A 15,928-nucleotide genomic window follows, 5' to 3' on the forward strand; every position below is an offset into this window, starting at 1 on the left:
GATCCCATGTTAACCTTCTGCGGGTTAGAGGTCTGGGTGAGATCCTAAAAGAGAATGATACTTCAGAGCATGGCTTAGGGCAGAAAGAGATCCTTCCCTGGCTTTGGGTTCTAAGTAATGTTCTTTATAGTCTTCTGGTTTCTCTCTCATTTGGCTCATCATCTCAAGTCTCCAATCTTCTTTGCAGCTCCTTGTTGTAATAAGAGCGGCGGGCTGCGTCCCCGGCACCCCTGCCGCCTGCACGGCTAGCTTTACCCGAAATAATTACACGGAAACTGTATTCTTTTAAACACTGCTTGGCCCCTTAGTTTCAGCCTCTTAACCCATTTCTATTAATTTATGTAGCACCACGAGGTGCACTTACCAGGGAGATTCTAGCCTATGTCTGTCTGGAGTGGGAGAATCATGGTGACTCCCTGACTCAGCTTCTTTCTCCCAGCCTTCTGTTCTGTTTACTCCACCCACCTATGTTTTAACCTATGAGGGCCAAGCAGTTTCTTTATTGCTTAACCAATGAAATCAACAGATTGATATATGACACTCCCCCATCAGCTCCTGATTCAGCCCTGTTAAGAATTTTCTCTTCTCAGCTAGGAGTCTGGTGATATTAGCGGTAGTGGCGGTGTATGTATGTCTGTGTGTGTGTATGTGTATCTGTCTGTCTGCCTGTTTGTATATTGGTAGGTGGGTGAGAGGTAGTAATTTAGAGAGAGAACCCACCTTTCCTAATGGTGAAGGAGCTCTCGGAGAAACTGTCTGGAAACGAGGGGGACATAGGCACTACTCTGGGTTTCCGCGCCTTGCTTTGGGTTCCGGAGACTGTGAGCCATGAGGAAGCACAATGTATTCTACAGAGTACAGACAAACTGCCCGGCTGAGTCCTTTCTAGGGGCACAGGCAGCAGGTTCGTTTGTAGGGTGACAGGAAAGAGGGAGAACAGCAATAGGGAGAGAATCCAGCTGTTAGGGAAATCATTTGGGGGAAAACTAAGGAAAAGTCAAGATCCAGACAGGAATGAGGAGATGGTCTTTATTAGTCATTTTTGTTTTTGAATTTAGCCAGAGAAAAATTTCTTCCTCTAATATATTCTCAAAGCCAGAGTCAATTTAGAATCACCCAGTAATCTACCTGTTCCTTGGAGTGTGGCTCTCATAGTGTTGCAGTGTTGAGAAGCCCGCGTCTTTCCGAAAGACGTCCTTTGCCCATTACCTCCCAACAAGCTTCCTTACACGGGCAGAGCACATGGGGGTTTGAGTGTGTGGTTGTGAATGGCACAGCAAGTCTGTCCTGCTTCGCTGTAGGTTTCCTGCACTGCTGTTGTCTCAAGGATTAGAGGTGTGGGTAGAGAACCTGTGGATGTGGCGTGAGCAGCAGGTATCTTAGCCACAAAAACCACAAGGGGAAAGCAAGTGATAGGGAAAGGGAAGAAAGCAATTCCTCTCCGTGATTTGCCTAGGAAGTGTCCTTGGCCCTTGGCAGAGGGGAAATGAGGGGAGAACAGGGCGCTAGAGAACAATGCAGGAGCTGGACAGGGATTAGGAAACTAAGAAGAAAGCGCTGAAGGGCATGAAAGGCTAACACTCACGGCGCCCAGCTCATTGTGTGTTCTTCTCCAAAACACAGCCAGGACAGCTTGGTCACGGCTGGGTCACAAGGGGCTGTTCCCAACTCTGGGGCATTCCCAGTCCAAAGGACTTTCTGATACTGGCTTTAGCCCAGTTATCCTAACACAAGTAATGCCTGTAACTAGAAGCCACTCCCCGCTCTTGGCTTGTCCTCCCCTGCCATCCCCCAGTCATCTCGCTTGGCTCCACTGGGGCCCCTAGAAAGGGTCAGGCAGCTGTTGCAGCTATTCCTGTAGGTGGCCCTCAGCACGGAAACAATGCGAAACCGTGGAAAGCCTAGAAGACTGTGGGAGATAAACAGGGATGGGAACAGAATGCTTTTTGGTATAAACATTGTGTTTTCCGAAAGTGCTCAGGGGTGGGGGCTGAGCTCCCGAATGTCAGCCTTTTCCAGGCAAGTCTGCTAAAGAGGGAAACTAGGGGTCATTTCCAGTAGAGCCTCTGCCCCTCCCTCAGTCAGTGCCTTAATGGAAAGGGTTTCCCTCAATCCCACCCAGTATAGCACAGGTTGGCACAGGGGTGTCTCCATCCCTGGCTCTATTCACAGAGCTGCTACATTTCATTGTCCTCTTCCTCCATTAGAGAGCTCAAAGGGATGCCCAGAGCCCATCAGTGTGTCCTCAGGGTACAGAGGTCTACTGGTCATGGCTCTCCCTCTGCCCCTCCGAAGCAGGGCAAAGCACTCCCTTGTTTTCACCCTGGCCTCCAGCGAGTCTTCTGGCCTCTGCACTCATGGAAGATAATCAAATGCAGAGGGATTCTGCCACCCCAGCTTCCCAATGCAGACATTCTGTGACAGAGCAAGGCTTATTTCCCAAGCTCACTCTCCATCAGTGCTTGGAGAAATTGCCTTCAATAAAGCTTATTGCTAAAGTTGTCTTATCTTTTTGTCCACTTCAGGGCAGAGCTGGGCTCGGAGGCAGTGAGTGCTTTGTGTCTTCCACAGAAAGGGAGAAAGTTAGTCAACAGGGGCTGCCCTCTCCACGCCTCTCCTCAGCACCATGGAATGCCCAGTCCCACTCCTGCCCATCTTATGCCAGCCTGGGAGCGAGCCGGAATTCCCCACAACAAAGCTCTGATTCACTGGGTAGGCTCTGACATGGCCGCCCCCTCCAGATTCCTGGGGGGTCAGTAAACAAACAGGGTAGCAGCCCCCCAGCCCGCCTCCTGATCTGGCTCAGCTCTGCCTGTCTCCCTGAGTGGGCTTGCTCAGAGCTCCTTGGGATTCTGCCTGTCTGCAGTCACTAGTCACAGGGTCCAGACTCCCGCTGAGGGAAAGTCATGGAGCTCCGAGGTCCTGCCATGGACACCTCTGGCAGCACAGGTAGGGTCAGCACTCAGGCTGCAAGGTGACTGAGTTCTCAGCTTGTCCCCCAGAACTTGGCAGTTCCTTCGCTTTCCTTTCATGCTGTGGTGTGAACTGGGACTTTACTGGGGTGATTAGTATCCTAAATCTCCTGAAGAGTCTTGTAAGAAGTATTATTTGAAGGCAGAGAGGAGAATCGGGGGAGAATCAGGGGAGAATCGGGGAGTCCCAGCCTCTAGGAGGGCCAGCTAGGTAGGCAAACACAGGTAGACCCCCAGACAAGCATGCTAGTCTCTCTGGGTAGGATGGATCAGGTAAAGATCCCCCTCCTCCAACAATCCCCCTCCCTCCACCCTCTGCTGCCCCCTGGCTGGGTGTTTGGGGCTCTATGCTCATAATGGGTGATTTGATCCAGGATCCCCTAGACCTGTCAGTACTCTCACTGGGTCTTGCCAGTGCCCAGGACAGCAACAGTAGAAACTGAGACTGAGAACCCAATCTCCAGACTGGGCCTCTCGACTGCCGAGCCTGGTCAGAGTCCTTTCTAGTGCAAAATCCAGAATGCTCCTTTCTATCTTTCTCAGTAAATATTCACCTTCCTGACCAGTGCCCTTTTGGAAGATTTCCGGGCTTCTTGACTGTGGTTTGTAGTGTGGGTTAAAACTGATGGAAGGTGACCTCAAAGGCCTAGATCCATCGGAAAGCAGGATACAGGGAATGGGTCGCTTCCTTTGCCTTATCTGCCTTTCCTCCGAATCTTTGTGGGACAGCCCCTCAGCTATATTTTCTGGAAGACTGGGTAAAGTGTGAGTCCCTGTGGACTGAGTCTGTAGCTCGGTGTGAATGCTACGATTGTTCATGTTTGGAGAAATCTCACCAGCTTCATAGTGGATGAAGAGCCCATTTGCACAGTCATCCCAGCAAAATTTCTAGCTGTGCCAGGGGTGGAAGGGCTAGTGAAGGAAGCAGTACTTGGCACTTCTGTGCCTGTGTTAAGAGATCTCCCAGTGAGTGGGACCCTAGAGTCCTTCTGCAGTTCACCCCTTGAATACACACCCACACTAAGTGGGACAGGATTTCTGGACCCTGGGACCAGACTTTCTCTCATCTTGGTCCCTCGTGTCCCACGCTTAGCACAGAACAGGGCATGGAAAAGACCAGGGACCACAGACTTCTTGTGTTTCTGTCCAGGTTAGAGCTGCGGTCCCCATCCCTGTACCTCCTTGGGATGGTGCTGGGGATCCCTGCCTAAGTCCAAAGCTCTTGAACGGGTCTGTTGGAGCCATTGGCCACCTGGAATCATCAGCCATGAATCTGTGTTGGAATGAAATAAAAAAGAAGTCCCACAACCTCCGGTAAGGATTAACAGTTACTTTAGGGATTGACTGGGACAGTATTGGGCTCCTTTGGTCGCTGCAGTTCGTGTGCCCTCCCCCAGTCAACCTCGCTAGCTATTTCTTTCCATCTTTCTCTGGAACCAGAGAAAGAATCCTAGGTTAGAAGTAAGGACATTTCTATCTTAACCTGTTTTATGTGTCATCTTGGGTAAGTTGCTCAAGCTCTCTGAATTTTAGCTTCCACTCGGTTTGGTTTTGTCTGGAGATTGCAGCTGTGGCAGGCTGGGCACTCTCAGCACTCTCTGTAGAGTGCAGGCTGGCCTTGAACCTCAGAGTCACCTTTCCTTTATCTTTCCAGTGCTTGGCTTATAGGCCAGCACTACTACACCTGGCTTTGTTCTTTTGTTTCTTAAGAAAATGAAATAAGTGGAGGGATAAATAATACCTGTCCTCCATACCTCGCAAGGTTGTCATGAACATCCAAATAACATGGGAAAATGCTTTCTAAACTTAAAAGGGTTGATATGTAAAGAAAAATGAAGCAATTGTCCTCGCCTCTCCTTCCTCACGACTGTTCAGCCATGGAGGGTTTCATCTGTGTACTCCCACCCCTTTCTTGTATTTTGTTTTATTTATTTATTTATTTAGATACAGGGTCTCACGTATCCCAGACTGTCCTTAAAACCACTATGTAGCTGAGGACCTAGAGCCTGTGTTCCTCCTGTTTTCACCATCTGAGTATTCAGATTACAGGCATAAACTACCGTGTTCAATTCATGTGGTCACGGAAATCCAACTGGAGTCTGCTAAGCAAGCACTCTACCAACTGAGCTGCCTCTCCAGCTCACTTGTGTCTTTTTGTGTCCTCTTCTCCATCCATGGCTTAGTAGCTCCGGCAGGTGCAAGACAGTAAGAAACTAAAGGCAATTTCTATATGATGTTCTCTTTCTGCCCTTCTATGTATGTCTCATTCTTTCCAAACCTCCATTTCCTACCACCAAAGCCCAAAAGTGTGGCTTCCGGGGGTCTGTGATGAGGTGAGGCAGTGTTGAAAAGCTGGAAGAAAGCAGACTGGAGTGCCAGGTAGACCTGTTTCCAATCACAGAGCTGTGTGCCAGGTAGACCTGTTTCCAATCACAGAGCTGTGTGCCAGGTAGACCTGTTTCCGATCACAGAGCTGTGTGCCAGGTAGACCTGTTTCCAATCACAGAGCTGTGTGCCAGGTAGACCTGTTTCCAATCACAGAGCTGTGTGCCAGGTAGACCTGTTTCTGATCACGGAACTGCTTCAGTCACTTAAGTCTGAGTTATGAACAGTCATTTTTGGAAATAACAATGCCCACCCAATAAGATTGTTGAAAGAACTAGTTGACACCATAATTTAGAAAAAGTTTCTTTTCAGGTACAGGGAAGCAGTGGACAAAGATAGTTGTTAGTGCCAACTAAGAGGAATGGGATTTGCAACTGTTGCAGGCCTTGACCAGCCTCTAACTTCCTATCATTAGACCTTTGGGAGTTGGGGGCAAACAGATATGTGATTATATAATACCTTTTTTTCTTCTGTATTTCCAACCTGTAGCCAGTGTTTTTTTGTCATCTTTTGAGCCTCTTTGGGCTGGTGAGATTCGCTTGCATCCTTGCTCATGTTTGTGCTCATATTCAACCAACCATCCTGCCATTCCCACCAACTGTATTCTATCCTGGGCAGAGCATCCTATGTGACTGAGCGGATTCAGATTTGTCAGGACAAGGGGGCAGCTAGATTGCTATCACCCCTAATGTCCTTGCTGAGTTTCTTACCTTTCCTGGCATGGTGCTGGACTTGCAGTTGAAGTGACCAAGACCCACAAAGTGATGGTTTAAATGCTTTTAATATAGGACTGCTCCCAACCACTGTTTCAAATACTCACACTTGTGGTGGGACCTCAGGAATGTTCATAAGTAGATACAAGGAGAAGGGGCTCCTGAGCCTCCTTCCATTGCAGCTAGAGAAGTTCCTTTGAATCCATGTAGTGTATTAAAGGAAGAATAGATTTTGTTACTTAAAAGGTGATTGAATCGCTGGTCTTACTGCTCCACGCAGCGCTCGCCTAGAGGCCTTCTCAGACCACAGTGGGAAGCTTCAGCTCCCACTCCAGGAGATTATTGACTGGCTGAGTCAAAAGGATGAGGAGCTGTCGACTCAGCTGCCCCTACAAGGGGATGTGACCCTGGTACAACAGGAGAAGGAGACACACGCGGTAAGTCGGACTCCTGGAGGTGTGCTGTGGAGCCTCTCGGCAGGAAGTACCCTTCCCAGTACCCTAACAGATAGGCCCTCAGTTCTCCTCAGACACCTAAAGCAGTAGGTGATGGTCCGCGTCCTAGTCTGGGGCCCGCACTCCATCCGCAGAGTGCGCCACGTCTTGTCATCCAATTTAAACCTGCCTTGATTTATAAGGAGAACATGGACAAATAAGCGTAATATGATGTTTAAAATGCAAACTACATAACTAGAGGTCTCTGTTCCCTAAAATGTGCATAGCTGTGTGTGTATATACAGAGCTGGCATGGTGGGGGAGTACAGCAAGACGATAAAACTGGACATCTCCTTAATTTTGTAATATTCTATAAGTTATAAATTATAGTTTTAAATTTTAATTTATAGTTTTCTGAACTTTTAAATATCCCTGTGACATCACCTCTATAATCAGAAAATGATCAATATCCCTTGGTTCTGTTTGTTTTTGAGACAAGATTTTACTACTTAGACTTGGCTAGCCTCTTACTATGTAGCTCAGACTGGACTCAAACTAATTACAGAAGCCAGGCTGGTCTCACAATGAGTCTTCTAGAAAGCTGAGATCCACTCTGCGTTTCTTCTACTCTATGGCATAGCCAGACTCCTTGCACACTAGTAGACTTCCTAGCCTATGGGGAGGATTAATACTCTCTCCTCCACCCCGGGTAACCCTAAAATACTTAGTAATGCCACAGGACCAAGTTATCTTGAGAAGAAAGGTTGTTGGCACAAGATAAAATAGAAGTGATTGAAAGGCTTTCTTTTCTGGTTGGCTGCAAACCTTTCCAGGCCTTTATGGAAGAGGTCAAGTCTAAGGTATATCTACTCCGTGCTGGAATCGGCTCAGGCTTTCCTGTCCCAGCACCCGTTTGAGGAATTAGAGCAGCCAGATTCTGAGAGTAAAGGTAGGTGGCCTTGCTGTCTTCCCTTGCTTCTTCTTGAACGGTAAGTACTACTAAGCAAACACTTTGTGCCTTTCGCTGGCTCCTTTCTTGCCGCTACTTAGAAAGGTAGTTTTTTCCTGTAAGCTCAAAGTCAAAAGGGGATAAGAATCACAGCTGTAAGAAAATGGAAAGAACCTGAAGCAGGTCTTGCCAACGCGTGTCCTAAAGCTGTATGCGCTCTTCAGAGTATCATTTGTGGCCTTGCAATGAGATATTAGGAAGGAAGGAAGGAAGGAAGGAAGGAAGGAAGGAAGGAAGGGAAGGAAGGAAGGAAGGAAGGAAGGAAGAAAGGAAGGAAGGAAAACCTCAAGTGAATTGAAGGACTATATCCTTGTATCCTTTTGGAACATTGTTTGTCCCCTGAGTGACAACCCAGGGATGTACTTATACCCATGTGGATTTGCACCTTCATCCTCACATTCGCAGAAGATGCTAATGAATGTAGCACAAATTGAAAACATTAGGGAAAAGATCTGATTTATTCTGACATAGAGGGACATTGGCAATACTGGATCAGCCAGCAACTACAAAGCTATCTCAAAGCTGAAGAAGTTAGGTAATGATGACCTTTGAGATAAAAATTGTGGCTTGTCAATACTGACTTGGTGACTTCTGGGTCTGACTTCATAGGGATGGCCATTTTCCATCCTGATTCCAACAAACTGCCAGTGTGACATCCATGGAAATTAAGTTTGAGTGGCAGTCTAGCAAACACCTCCAGGAAGAATCCTTAGCCCGGCCACCCGAAGTGAATAGACCAGAAAGAAGCCTTCATTAGTGGAGTCCTTTGTAGATTCTGTTCACAGGCTCAGTTGATTTCTGGTCTCTCGGTTAGAACATAACTTGCTGCTCAATGGGCCTCAAATAGGGCAAGCTCCAGAGAGAATAAGGCAAGTTCACATAACTTGCGACGATAGATTCTGAGTCTTCTTCCAGCAGGAAGTCTGAGGGCCCAGGAGGAAACCTAAAACTGAGGAGTCCGAGTAGAAAAGCTTGGCACGTTATACCAGATTCCTGGGCTGGGGCTGCCTTTCTTTGGATTTTGGTGAGCAGCAGACACCAGTGCCTCAATCATCCCCTGAGGGTGTGTGAATAGGACCGGATGATTTACCTCGTCACACCTCTTAAAATGTGTTCCTCATTATTTACTTTACCATTTAAAAGCGAGAAAACCTTAATGCAAAAGTGGGAGGAGACTAAAATGGCTTCATGTGGCAGTAGATTCATGATAAAACTGCATAGAACTCTGTGTGTGTGTGTGTGTGTGCGCGCGCGCGCGCGCACTTGCACAAAAATGAATACCAGTAAAAGTAAAACCAGGGAACTCTGAACAAAATTGACAGATTATATCAGTGCCTAAACCCTGGCTGTGACATAATGCTGTCACTTTACAGACATTACCATATCGTCAAGGGTGGTGCAGGAAATAGTCATGGTTTTTCTTTTTTTTTTCTTTTTTTCTTTCTTTCTTTCTTTCTTTTTTTTTTTTTGATTTTTCGAGACAGGGTTTCTCCGTAGCTTTTTTTGGTTCCTGTCCTGGAACTAGCTCTTGTAGACCAGGCTGGCCTCGAACTCACAGAGATCCACCTGCCTCTGCCTCCCGAGTGCTGGGATTAAAGGCGTGCACCACCACCACCCAGTGCCATGGTTTTTCTTATGACCAAAAGCTAATTTATAATAATCTCAAGATGAATGGTTTAATTTTTTTTTAAAAACAATCACTGAATGTGGGTCAGTGAGATGACTCTGTTGTTAAAGGTGCTTGCCCCAGAGTCTGACAACCTGAGTTAGAGCTCTGGGATCCACTTTGTAGAAAGAGAAAGGCAACTTCAGCACACTGACTTCTGACCTCCACACAGGCGTGTAGAAGACACACACACACACACACACACGAACAGACAAAATAAATATATATGCATAAATACATAAGTAAATGTAGTAAGAATTTAAATTTCTGAATATACAAAAGGAGCTCAGCCATGGAAATATATATATGTAAATATGAATATTCATATACAAACAGGCACACACTGGTGTCCCTAACCCCACATTACAGGCAAGCGTGCACATGTATAAAAGGATGACTTTGCTTTAGTCTTTCTCTGGGTTGCCTCTGTCAAGATAGCTTGACTTGGCTTCCTGATTGTACTCACAGATAACTCCCCCAGACAGCGAATTCAGAATCTTAGCCGCTTTGTGTGGAAGCAGGCAACAGTGGCTAGTGAGTTGTGGGAGAAGCTGACAGCCCGCTGTGTGGACCAGCATCGCCACATTGAGCATACTCTGGAACATCTGTTGGAGATTCAAAGCACAATGGAGGAACTGAGCAGTACTCTGACCCAAGCAGAGGGAGTCCGAGCCACTTGGGAGCCCATTGGGGATCTCTTCATTGATTCCCTCCCAGACCATATCCAAGCCATCAAGGTATGTAATGTATGTCTGCTTCCCAGACTACAGTCCTTGCTGCACGACCCGAAGTCCTTTCACAGTGCCGATTCACCTTCTGCTGAGACTTGTTGGTCTGGACCACAGCTGACCCTCTTTTAGTTCTGGGCTAGATTGGGGGCTAGTTTGCCTGTCGCCACCTCTGTGCTTCTGTTTTCTCTTTCCCTGCTTTTCTGAAATGAATAGAATCAAAGGGTAAGGCTAGTGAGCACTCATATCTTAGTCTCTTGCACAAACAGCCAAGTAGCTGGGTGGTGGGGTTGAGACTCGAGCTCTCCATGGGAAAGGCTGGTCAATGAGTAATGTGTCCTCTCTCCTACTCTCTGTCTTCTGTGGTACTTGGGTTCTGGCTTTCTAGCTATTCAAAGAAGAATTCTCTCCTGTGAAAGATGGAGTGAAGTTAGTGAATGACTTGGCCCACCAGCTTGCCATTTCTGATGTGCACCTGTCAATGGAGAACTCGAGGGCTCTGGAACAGATCAACATGGGGTGGAAACAGCTCCAGGTAGAGGAGCCTCCTGAAATGAGTTTTGGGGACGCATCTTGGTATGGCCAGGATTTGGGGGGAAGTGTACGCAGGCCCAAAGGATACCATGGGTTTGGAAGTGAAACCTACACGGAAAAAGAATAGTAGAGAAAAAAAAAGAATAGTAGAGAATTAGGAGTCAGGAAATAAACTGCTCAACCTCTAAGTTGCGGGAAGTGGTTGAACAAGAAGAATGAGAGGCGCTTGTCTAGATTTCAGTACACTGGTTAGACTGGAGAGAGTTACCACGGCTCAGAACTAGCGAGGCTGTTCTCCCATCCTTAGCAATGCGAGAGGAGGATGGGAGTTGGGTGGCTGTGATGGAACTGGACCAGGAGAAAGGGCGGCCTGTGAGAGAGCTCATAAAGATTCTTGGAGGCACCTGCAGATTCCACACCGAATGGCTGGAAGTAACCCACTGTTCTTTCCGCAGGCGTCAGTTGCTGAGAGGCTTAAGCAGCTCCAGGATGCCCACCGGGACTTTGGGCCTGGGTCACAGCACTTCCTCTCGAGTACGTGAGACAAACTAGACTTCATGTAGCAGAACCTTAGCCATTTGACAAGAGAATCTGCTGTTGTCCACTAGGGGGTCTGGTGGAAGCCCAGTATATCTCGGCATCCAAGAAGCAATAAGGAAAAGGCTGTGCAGTGTGGTGGTAGGAAGAGCAGCCTCCCCAGTCGGAGAGAGCTGAGTTTTACTCTTAAGAGCTGTGCAAATCTGAAAAAAAAGTGTAATCTTTTTTAACCTCACCTTTCCCATCTGAAAAGGGGGAGATTTCCTTGTTCTTTTAATATATTTTTATTAATTTTTAATATTAAATAAGGTTTTAAATATTAAATAAGGTTATTTGTGCGACAGTTTTGCTGTGAACCTGGTACTTTTCTGGGCACAGGGGCCATGCTGGTGGAAAAAAACACACAGACAGGAACCTTAGATTAGGACAGCTTGCATTCTAGTGGAGGAAACAGGTCATAGGTGAATCAATAAACAAGTGTAAGAGAAATCTGTGGCAAGTGCTATGGAAAATATGGCTAAAGCTAGAAAGGCATGCCCAGGGAGGAATAGACTTAAAGGAAAGAGCCACTGAAGAAGTCCCAAGTGGAGGGTGACAGTCTTACCGTCCTAAAGGCAATGAGAGAATAAAGCATGTGTCTAGTAGGAAGAGCTCCCATTGAGAAGGTGGCAGCTTTACAGAGTTCTAAGGGCAGTGAAGGAATAACCACATGGATAGCTGAAGGAGCACATGAGGCAGAAATGCAAGGTCTTGAAAGCAGGGGATCCGGAGGTGTGCTAAGGAGAAGCCAGGAGACCTCTGGAGAAAAACGCAGAAGAAAGACCAGAGAAATGGCTCAGGAGGCCTTGCAGGTAAAAGTTAAGACCTTGAGATTTTATTCCAGATGGAACAGAGAATTCTTGATAGGGTTTGAAGAGTGGGGGTGACATGATCTGAGTTCCATCTCAGCGTGATGTTCAGAATACATTGTCGGGGACCAGAGTGGGAACAGAGAGAGCTCTCAAAAATGTGCTGTACGATAGTCCGTGTGAAGGGTGACACTGGCCTAGACCACAGAGGTAGGAATGGAGGTGATAAAAATATACAAAAAGGAAAGTTGGGTGTCCATACAAGGCAGGAACATAGTATTTGGCATGTAGAAAGAGCTCAATAAACGTGATTAGAACTATTGCCTTATAGCTGGTTCCACATAGTTGTATCTGCAGAGGATTCCTATATTCAGAAAAATTGCACTGAGTGAGCAGGTAAGCCAGGTGAGCTGAGCCTTCCCGTTAAGATCTCAGTGACATAGACAGAGGGTTGAAAGAGAGCTTTATAAAAGAGAGATAGATGGGCAGTACCACCTCCTCTCCCCCAACCCCAGATCTGAGAGGGGAAAGGCTTTAAGTCTCGTGACACAATTGTATTTCATAGCCACAAGGGAAGTCCAGTAACCTGCATCTGGACAGGTAAAAAAGACAGTTTGCTTAGGGTGAATATTAAGGTTATATTCCAGCCCTGTGTCTGCTTCAAAAGGGCATCAGTGACAACCTCTTCCCCTTCTCTTGTCCCAACATCAAGGAGCAGTGTGTTTCTTGGAGTGTCTCTCCCTGGGAGCTGTTAACAGTTGGAAGTGAATGTTACTTCCTTTTATGTTTAACTACCTTTGAGGAAGGATAGAACATAAGAATGGCCAAGGCAGTGGCACACACCTTTAATCCCAACACTCAGGAGGCAGAGACAGGTGGGTTTCTGTGAGTTCGAGACCAGCCTGGTCTACAGAGTGAGTTCCAGGACAGTCAGGGCTGTTGGGGGGGGGGGGTGGCAGGATGGACTGGAGAGTACTGCCTTTTGCGGAGGAAAAAGGTTCAATTCCTAGCCCTCACATGGCAAGGCCTAGCCACCTCTAAGTCCAGTTCCAAGGGATCTAATGCCCTCTTCTGGCCTCTGTGACACTAAGCATACAAGTGGTGCAAACTCATTCATACATGCAGGCAAAGCACTCACATAAAATGAATTCATCTAATTAAGAAATTTAAGAGTGGTCAGGATGCTTGGAGAATACTAGTGGCCAGCTTTTTTTTCTCTTGTCTTTTACCAGCTTCTGTCCAGGTTCCCTGGGAAAGAGCAATTTCTCCCAATAAAGTCCCCTACTACATCAAGTGAGTGATCATCAGAACCAGGAGCCGGTCAGTCACCTGCCTGTCCCTTCCATCACCTGCCTTTTGCTTTCCTAACTCTGTGCCTTGAATTTCCCCTGCTTAGTCTAATGTTTCCTCCAACTTGTCAGAAGTGCTTAAGGTTCTGCCCGGTTGATGGTGAACTCTGGTGTATTAGGATCTTCAGAGTTCATCGTTGCTCTGTGCAGCTTCTTGCAACCCACCCTTCACTGACTAATGGGTGTGTGCCTGCAAAGAGTGTTGGGAATGTGATGTTGGTGCTATTGATGCTTTTGTTTGCAGCCACCAGGCTCAGACCACGTGGGACCATCCCAAGATGACTGAGTTATACCAAACTCTAGGTGAGAATGCAAGCTTCCTATATGGGGTGGGAATATGTACAGTTATCTTTGTCCTATACACCATCAATGTATGAGTGCATGAAGAACATGTACTGATGCACAAAATGGAACAATACTCTTTAGTCTTAAAACAACACCATTGGATGATATGGATAAGGCCAAAGAATGTTATGCTAACTGAAATAAGGGCTTGAAAAGAAGATCAAACCCTGAATGATTCCACTTATATAAGGAATTTAAGATAGTCAGATTCATGGACTCAGAGAGGAGAATGGTGGCTGTCAGAGGCTAGGAGAGGAGGAAACAAAGAGGTAATTGGTCATAAGCCACAGTTTCAATTATGCCACAAGAATAGGTCCTAGGGATCTGCTATATGACGTAGTGAATATAGTTAATAGTACTATTTTCATGTATCAAAGTGGAAGAGAATAATCTTACGTTAAGATGTTCTTACCAGCAACACACCACTACTCGTAGTAAGGTTGATAAATAAGAAGGTGGAAGGAAACTTTGGTAAGAATGGATAGGTTTATGGCACAGATTGTTGTGATAGCTTACGCTGTATACTTACCACCAAACTTATCAAGCTATATATATTAAATACATGCCTGCTTTCTAGTTGCCAATTTCCATGTTGCTTCTTGCATGCCCACTGTACTTCAGTAAGGTCATTTTTAATAGGGTAGAACAGCTCCTCTGCATCTTCCTCTACAGCACAGTCTCCATGTTCGCCTGGACCAGTTTAGCATCATTAGGGAGCTAGTCTTGAAGACATGAATTCCAATCTGATTAGAAAAGCAGTCTCTGGTGATGTGGGAGTGTCATCTATCTGTTGCTTTCATTGGTTAATTAATAAAGAAACTGCTTGGCCTTTGATAGGCCAGCCTTTTGGTGGGTGGAGTAGACAGAACAGAATGCTGGGAGAAAGAACCAGAATCAGGCAGTCACCATGATTCTCCCACCTGACACAGACGCAGGTTAAGATCTTTCCTGGTAAGCCACACGTCGTGGTGGTACACAGATTATTAAAAATGGGTTAATCAAGATGTGAGAATTAGCCAGTAAGAGGCTAGAGCTAATGGGCCAAGCAGTGTTTAAAAGAATACAATTTCTGTGTAATTATTTCGGGTAAAGCTAGCCGTGCGCAGCTGGGCGGGAAAGCAGCCCACCGCAGCTCCTACAACACTCTGGTCTGCAATCATGAGACTCGTTCCTGCCTTGTCTTTGCTTACGAGGAGAAATAGAGCGTATGTCACAAGTTTACCCACGTGGCTACAGCTAGAACGCTTTCACTGCTATAGGGGATGCCTTTGGACATAGCCTTTCTACCCACTATATTGCTGACGGGCACATGGGTCCCTAGTTTAGAGTGAATATGTACAATGCTTCAGAAGATTTCCTGTACATGGCTTCTGGCACATGTGTGCAGAGCTTTTTCCAGAGCATGCTTTTAGTATGTAGGTAATAACATTATTTTAGCATGTTACATTAATCTTCAAAAACTGAAATAGATGAGGAACTATCAGCGGGCAAGGGTCAGATTTGATATTAATTTTATGTTTTTATTTTATTAAATCTAGGAAGGAATTGCTTTCTGAAATGTGTATATGTTGGATCATGATATAAAATCCATTTCTTACTGTGAGCCTTAGTAAAGAAGTGTTCGCATATCACTTCTGTAGAATATAGCTGCTCTGACGGCAAGACAAATGTGCTCCACTTTACTGGATAACACGAAGCTGTGCTCCTGGTGGCCACACGAGAGCACACTTTTACTAACAACCCTCACCCCTGCATCTCACGGTTGACATTTGGCCTTCGTTACACTTCTCTGATCTAAGTGAGTCTCTTTCTGCTTTTTGCAGCTGTTCTGAACAACATTAAGTTCTCAGCTTATCGGACGGCCATGAAGCTCCGCAGAGTCCAGAAGGCCCTGCGCCGTATGTCCTCAGTTGTTCTTCCTCGTGCCTTTCACCCTTGTACTCCTCTTCCTCGCCTGGCTGCCTCTTGCTATTTGCATCCCACCCTGGCTGGCCCGAGTCATTGGTTGCTTTGATGGGAACTCTCCAAATACTGGGACATATTGGCTGTGAAAACGTGATCTTTCCATTGACTCCAAGGCCCAGCCTTGTGTTCAAAGTAACCCCACAGCGATCCAGTTCCTAGTCCCTTTTCCTTAGCCAGCTTAGGTAATCAAGAAACTGCTTTGCAGCAGACAGGGTCTGCTTCATGGTTTGCCATCTGGGGGTTATTAGATATAGCAACAGAAGGGTTAAAAGCAAGTATCCGTAGTTGGTTGTCAGCGTGCTGCGGATGTCCTGTCCCTTCTGGCCTTGCCCAAGAGTCAAACTGCCTGTCCCAGGTGTCTAGTTAGACATCACAGGTAATCAAAATATTTTCCTGGTGAATATTTTCACATTCACTCAGCCGTGCATGACCCTTTCCAAGCA

General features: G+C 46.4%; 1 protein-coding gene across 1 annotated transcript in view; it reads left to right on the plus strand.

Moving 5' to 3' along the window:
* Nucleotides 1–728: 728 nt before the first annotated feature.
* LOC121437094 (dystrophin-related protein 2-like) overlaps nt 729–15,928 on the plus strand; it is a 64,918-nt gene continuing 49,718 nt past the window's right edge. The window contains exons 1-10 of the mRNA XM_041636934.1: nt 729–821; nt 4,123–4,286; nt 6,351–6,507; nt 7,985–8,048; nt 9,648–9,916; nt 10,296–10,442; nt 10,897–10,975; nt 13,059–13,119; nt 13,420–13,478; nt 15,344–15,418. Coding sequence (XP_041492868.1) covers nt 729–821; nt 4,123–4,286; nt 6,351–6,507; nt 7,985–8,048; nt 9,648–9,916; nt 10,296–10,442; nt 10,897–10,975; nt 13,059–13,119; nt 13,420–13,478; nt 15,344–15,418 — 1,168 coding nt within the window. The remainder of the gene's footprint in view (nt 822–4,122; nt 4,287–6,350; nt 6,508–7,984; nt 8,049–9,647; nt 9,917–10,295; nt 10,443–10,896; nt 10,976–13,058; nt 13,120–13,419; nt 13,479–15,343; nt 15,419–15,928) is intronic.

Source organism: Microtus oregoni, unplaced genomic scaffold, assembly GCF_018167655.1.
Source record: "Microtus oregoni isolate MIOR12 unplaced genomic scaffold, Mior012 000050F_ref0000143, whole genome shotgun sequence".
NCBI classification, from domain to species: Eukaryota; Metazoa; Chordata; class Mammalia; order Rodentia; family Cricetidae; genus Microtus; species Microtus oregoni.